The following is a 6874-nucleotide window of genomic DNA, read 5'->3' as shown; positions in this document are numbered from 1 at the left end:
TGCGGCCGGTGCCGCCTGCTCACTGCGCTTCTGCCCCTGCCCGCTCGCCTCTCCCGCCTCCCCCGCCTCTCCCTGCCTCTCATGACGGTTTATTTTTTTTTTTCCTTCCGCGCGTCGCCCCTCCTCGCGGGAGGCTGGAGGGGCCCTGTGAGACCCACAGCTGCAGACTCAGCGGGGGGGGAGTGGGGGTGGTGGTGAAACGCTCTGGCAGCGCCAGTCTTGAGTAGTACGTGGAGGCACAAGTTGCTCGTGTGAGTGTATTAAACTCACTCTAGAAATAGGATCGCATTCAAATTGTGTGCGGTAATCAAACGCGCTTTTTTTTTTGTTATTTTTGTTGCCTTTGCTGTATTGCTCAGCACTGTTTCGGTCCCAGTGAAATTCAGAAGCTGTGTGGAACATTTCCCACAGCGTGGGTGATGAAGAACTGGTGCAGTTGGGCTCCCTGGGTCAGCCAGCGTGCTGAGGAGGCCAGACAAGGTTCGCCAGTTCTGCAGGCTTTGAATTCTAAAGTTACTTTCACTTTTACGACAGGATATCAGTGTCTCTTTGGCTAAGCCTGAGCATACACAGGGAGGGAACTTTTGGCCTGCCAGAGGTCACAGGGAATGTTTGCTTACTGCTCTCATTTCCCCTCACATGCTGTCAATGCAAGGCAGCTCATTCCCTCTTGAAAGCGGCATTTTTCTTCATGTAGAACTCCTCTGTGTGAGGGAAGTTTGCTTCATTGCAGGCTTGGGTTTGAGGTATCGTGCATTGGTATGAACTGCTCCTATCGTTATATTTTAGTGTGCAGTAACAGTGACTGTGTGACAGAGCTTCCTCTGTTTTTGAGGTACTGATATGCTCTCTAAGGATCCTTTTAGCATGCTGAAGAGCATTTTTAAGTTTCCAGCATGCTTTTTAAGCCGTGTAACTAAAAACTTGGTACGTTAAACACTTTAAAAGCCTTCCTTTACAGTAGTGCAAACAATTAGTTTCTGTAACAACACCGCACCAAACTGAGATGCAACAAAGTACACTGAAAGTAAATTAATGTCTCACCAAAATAGGGTCTAACTAGAGTATAAAGTATCCAGTTTGTGTTTTACAGCAGATGTTAAAGGAGACCAGAACTTTTGCACAAACTGTGTTTGAAGCATACATATACATGTATTATTTTACTACTTTGTCTTTGCTGCCATTAGGCTTTACCATGCTCCGAGCCTTTAGTCACACAAATGGTAGGTGTGCATTCCATCATGCTAAGTGTTGGCACCATCGTAAGTCTGTGCTGGCAATCAGGAGAGAAGATGTTAATGCGTGGGAAAGAAGAGCACCTCTAGCACCAAAGCATGTTAAAGAATTGACACAGATGGGATACAAGGTCTTGGTGCAGCCATCTAACCGGAGAGCCATCCATGAAAAGGTAAAGTCCCATTTTGATTTAGATAAGCAAAGTTGTAGTTCAGTTATTAACCATAGTACGGGGAAAAAATACTATTCAAAGGCTATACAAGAGAAAACATATTACTAATTTTGTTGTTAAATGAGAAGTCATTGTGTCCTCGTCGAAAGAAAAAGGAGTAGTTTGTTTAGCCTTTTAATGTAGTATTGGCACACTCATGGGTTTTTGGAGGCGTTTTTATTGATTTCTTGCCCTTTCATCGTCTCTGGAGAAGTTTTGAGTGGTCTTGAAGTAGAAAGTTAGGAATTCATTTAACATTGGTGGTTTTGTCTTCTGTTTGTATGCAGACAGTATTTTAAGCATATTTTTTTTTTAAAAAAAAAAGAAGGAGGATGAGGCTGGTGAATCCCATTCCTACTTCAGTCCCATTCCTCATGTAAAATGAGGAGAGAGGTTTCTTTTCTTTTCTTTAATTCTGTGAGATTGAGGGCTGAGAGCTTTTACAGTTCTTGTAGCAGCAATAGTACTCTGCTGTAAGGTATCTGAGCCAACAGATAAAAATTGAAACATAAGTAGGGAATTAGTGATCACTTGCACATAACCACCTTTTAATTAAGGCACGGTGCTGGTTTTCACCAAAGCACAGATCACATTAGGTACACAACTATGATACCGAAAGCTGAAATTTTAATATGTTTTTGAGATAAGGGAAAACAGAAATCAATTTTGATATGGAAAAACATTCTTTTAGAAGTTGCTCTTCAGCTTGGACTTAGTCATATACAATTTTATAAAATCACATGTCATCAGTCTTTGGATTAATTTGTCAGATTTCTCTACAGTTATTTCCAAGTATTTCAAAATGTTACAAATGACAGTTCATTGTTGCAATACTATATTTTAAATGTAGTAAAATATATATTTTTTGTCATCTGTGAATTTAAGATGAAGGATTTTGCTAACACATAATTATGTTTTGGCCTTGTATAATAGGATATTAGCATGGAAATTCAGTTAGATATTTGATACCCCGTTTCATAAAGAGGTTTATGAATGTATCACATGCAGTAACTTGTTTCTGCTTTGTAGAATTATCTATTTGTCCTCTGTCTAGTTGCATATGTGCTGAGATCTGAATAGAGAAAAAAACCAGAAGAATTCACTTTGATTTTTCTTTTTCATAGGATTACGTCAAAGCAGGTGGCATTATTCAAGAAGATATTTCTGAGGCTTCTCTGATAATAGGTGTGAAGAGACCTCCAGAGGACAAATTAATCCCTAAAAAGAACTATGCCTTCTTCTCTCACACTATTAAAGCCCAAGAGGCAAACATGCCCCTTTTGGATGAGATTCTAAGACAGGTAAATTGTGTCACAGTGAAGACAATTGGCTGTTAGCATGGGGTGGAAACTGAACTTAATGCTGAAGTGTGATCAAAAGTTTGCTACCTAGTATGGTTACTTTCAGCATGCATATTTGTAGATCGTTAATGAGGATTGTTTTTAGTATCCTTTCCTGGAGCTGAGTATTTCTTGCTTGGAGGATGTCGTGCTTGCAGTACTACTCAGTTTTTGTGCATAAGGCAGAGGTGTTGTGATTATGGTACGCTCAGGAGAGGTTCATGCTGTGTGAGCATGAAGGACTGTTGGAAAGTTACTAAGCTAGAGTGTGTATTGGTCATTACAGAGGGAGGCAGCCAGTTTACTGAGAAATGAGCAGCCCCTTGGCAGAGAATGTGAGTGGGTCTGCAGCAGCTGGAATGGCCTATTGGGAGCTCTGTGCCAAGACTGCACTGGCAGTGCAGAGACTCTTTAAAATTTAATGCAACATCTAGGTGGGTTTTTTAATACTTATTATGAGTTATTTGCCTTTCTAATACATGCCCATCAGCCTCTATCATGAAGGATGACAAAGGTATATGAAAAAGTAGTTCCTGGGAGAGCAACGTGCCACTGACTGCATTCACTTGAAATTTTAATACTCAGTTTGCTATGTATTTTCAGGAAATTCGACTGTTTGACTATGAAAAAATGGTTGATCATAAAGGAATGCGAGTTGTGGCCTTTGGAAAGTGGGCTGGTGTAGCAGGTATAGTGCATAAAGTAAAGGCAGGCTTGCAACAAGTAACTTCTTGTAAAAATTTTGGTTGTCTACGTTTCCTCAAAGTTGAGGCTTGCAATGCATTTTTAACTACATTTTTAACTCTTGCTTTTAAGAGCTTTTTTTCCATTCTGTTTTGTGCTCCCTACTTTTGATGAGACTACATGTCAGATAGTCTTGTAGATTCCTGGCAAATCTACTATTTGATGTTGTCCTGAAATCCCATTTGTCTATTCAACTAATCCAAATCAGACTAAATATCAAGAGATCAACTGAACAGGCTTTTGAAAAAAACAGCTGCTGTCAGTCCCGTGAGTTTGAACATCTGTTTGTCACTGTTAACCATTTACACTGATTTTTGTGAGGCATGGTTCTCATTCTTTTCTATTGAACTTCAACTCTGTTTCTTCAGGAGACTCTTTATTGTCTCCTTCTTTGGAATCTGGTCATGTGGATGCATCTCATGAAAGGATATCCATGTATTAAACAGTGCTGAAATGCATTAAGTGGGCTAAGAGCAGGTTTAAGGTCATGACCTGCTACTGAATTTCTGCTTTTATGGTTTTATGTAGACTTATGTAGATTTTAACCATGCATATTCATAATTAACACTGATGGTCTGATTTTTCTTTTTTTTAACAATAGGAATGATCAACATTCTACATGGATTGGGATTACGATTTTTAGCCCTGGGACATCACACTCCCTTCATGGTAAGAGTACATGTGTATGTATTTTTCTTTAGCAAAATGACAATGAAGCATCTGCTAATTATCTGAATTTGAATATGGAAAATATCTTGTGAGTTCTTTGTCTTTGATTTCAGCACATTGGGATGGCACATAACTACAGGAATAGCAGTCAGGCTGTGCAGGCAGTACGGGATGCTGGGTATGAAATTTCGCTGGGATTGATGCCGAAGTCAGTTGGGCCCTTAACATTTGTGTTTACAGGCACTGGTAATGTTTCTAAGGTAAGAATTCTGCATCAAGAAGAAATGCTATATTATTTTTAATAGAACTTGTTGGCATTTGATACATATCAGGTTAAATGAGTTGATGGGTTCATTTTGTTTGCTTGGCCTTCAGTTTTTCCTTAGTCAGTAAGAAATTTTAAGTACCTTAAACTAATGTGTTTAAGATGAGATCATGCCTGACAAGGCTGATCATGCTAACTTCTTGTCATGAAAAGTGGGTCTTACTGCTCCTCTCTCCTTTTCCACATGCATGAATTTTGTCTCACTCTCTCCTCCCTGTTGACTCTGGGCTCCCAAGGTATGTTGGATTCCCCCCCTAAAGTAGGGGTTAAAGAGTTGTTTTTTCTAATACATGCTGAGTTTTTATATCTGTTTTTATAACTTGGCTTACAAGTGCTGAACTGTGGAGCTATTTTCTATGACACGGGGAAAAGGCTTACCCCTGGTTTTAGCAAGAAAGATTGGATGGATTAAGTAGGTTCCAGCTATAAAGTGAAATCACTGCCTATGTAAATGTGTGCTTTCTGGACAAAAGGATGGCATGTCTCAAAGGCCTTTGTTCTATGATCACAGCTCATTGGGAAAGTCATCTTGAAATTCTTTGCTCTTAGAACAGGTTGGCTGGTGAGTAGTGGCTTCAGGGGCCTTCCCTAAAAAGAAACTGCTCCTCAGAGTGGCAGCAAAACCATCTTTGTGGCTGAGTTGAGGCCTCCCAGCTCTGCCATTAGAAATATAAATGAGGCATTGGGTTATGGGTCAGGCGTACTGCAATAATGGGGAATTATGTAAATTCCTTGTACATAGAGCCCAGGTGGCTTTGTTTGGGTTAAGTCGGGGTATGTGTGAAACACTTTGTACATCCCTGAAGATGTTCTCTAGCAGTACTGTCAAGTTGTGTGTGGCATTTTTATATTTGTTTTCACACACCAGATGAGCAGTGTTACACTACCTTTATATTTTCTGCTCATTCTGAATCCTACTTCATGGTTTACAGGGTGCTCAAGAAATGTTCAATGCCCTCCCATGTGAGTTTGTGGAACCACATGAGTTAAAGGAAGTTTCCAGATCTGGAGGTATGCTGTGACAATAAAGTGATTGCAAACACTGAACCCTTTTTTGTCCAAGTATAACAGCTAATTTTTATTTTTTTTTTTTTAACCTCAGACCTCAGAAAAGTCTATGGGACAGTGTTAAGTCGTCACCATCATCTTGTAAGGAAACGTGATGGACTTTATGATCCAGTAGACTATGATAAACATCCAGAACTTTACACTTCTCGCTTTAACACGGATGTGAGCATCTCTTCTGTTCTTTTATGAAAGGTTTTCTGTGCATTGGTAGTTACTACACCTTTGCATATCCATTGATTGAGAGCATTCATTTAAAACACTAGACAAGGTGCTTTCAACTTCTTAAGGTACTAGATGAGAACATCAGGCATCTCTGATTTTCTTTGCAGATTGCACCCTACACAACTTGTTTAATTAATGGCATATACTGGGAACAACATACTCCTCGCTTATTAAGTCGACAGGATGCTCAGAACCTGCTAGTGCCAGTTAGATCTGCTGCTGGTGCAACAGAGGGCTGTCCTGAGTTACCACACAAGTAAGACACCTCAGTTCACTCGTAACAATTCTGCAGCACCATGATTAAGTCATAATGTTGGGCAGTTTCACCAGATGTTCTCTTTCTTATGTTTTTCCCCTGAGTGTTGCACAATGCCCCATTGATTCTGCTTTTGTTTTGTTGTGCTTTGCAGTCTTGTTTTCACAGTTTGGAGTTTTTGAAAACATAACAGTACAAATGACTGACAGGTATTGGCTGTCTTTCTGCAAAGGTAGTTCTGCCATTGATCCTTGTGCTGAATCAATACAGATAGTGTGACATCTGGGAAATGTACCTACTGCACCATTATTGCTAGAAGTTTCTGTGCCTGAAGAGAATTTGTTGGTTAAGTTCTTCCTACCCTGTCATTTGACTTATATGAGTTCAATAACTGTTTCAGCAGGTAGTGGAAATCCTTCACAACCCTGAATAGCTTTAAGGATGGAGTGTGGGATGCAAATCCGGAGTTAGTCTCCTTTCAGTGTAGGTGGGAGCCACCCTTTCTCTAACAGCCCTGTGTAATAGTTCTCTGGGAGACAGGTCTGGGGATGGATTTGGGGAGGATACAGTGAGGAAGCACATCTTTGTCTCTTCTCTGCCCACTCTTGACATCTTTCTCTCACATGACAAATAATTTAAGTGGAGCCAGAGGTAGTGAGTTAGGCTAATGAACGCTCCACCTGCACCAGCTATCTGTGAACTGAAAGGAGACAGCCGCTTCTTTATGTTTCCCTTTATGATGATGAAGTTAATCTAGTGCAGGACTGCCCTGTGACTGTTCAGGAGAATTGGTAGATGGATAA

The 6874-nt window shown here is 40.3% G+C and overlaps 1 protein-coding gene across 2 annotated transcripts in view; it reads left to right on the top strand.

Annotated features, from left to right (window-relative positions):
- The first annotated feature begins 1089 nt into the window (after positions 1-1089).
- AASS (aminoadipate-semialdehyde synthase) overlaps positions 1090-6874 on the top strand; it is a 29254-nt gene continuing 23469 nt past the window's right edge. Inside the window, exons 1-8 of one of the 2 annotated variants that reach the window (XM_026867026.1) lie at positions 1090-1408; positions 2572-2748; positions 3391-3475; positions 4133-4200; positions 4314-4460; positions 5458-5536; positions 5628-5755; positions 5923-6071. In XM_026867026.1, coding sequence (XP_026722827.1) covers positions 1097-1408; positions 2572-2748; positions 3391-3475; positions 4133-4200; positions 4314-4460; positions 5458-5536; positions 5628-5755; positions 5923-6071 — 1145 coding nt within the window. In that variant the 5' untranslated portion in view covers positions 1090-1096. Of the gene's footprint in view, positions 1409-2571; positions 2749-3390; positions 3476-4132; positions 4201-4313; positions 4461-5457; positions 5537-5627; positions 5756-5922; positions 6072-6874 lie in introns of those variants that run through there. The other variant, XM_026867036.1, reaches the window with a different exon arrangement.

The sequence above is a fragment of the Athene cunicularia genome (assembly GCF_003259725.1).
Source record: "Athene cunicularia isolate RWA chromosome 1 unlocalized genomic scaffold, athCun1 chr1_part2, whole genome shotgun sequence".
Lineage (NCBI taxonomy): Eukaryota > Metazoa > Chordata > Aves > Strigiformes > Strigidae > Athene > Athene cunicularia.
Note: the sequence above shows the minus strand (reverse complement) of the source record. Positions and strands in the feature narration are given on the sequence as shown.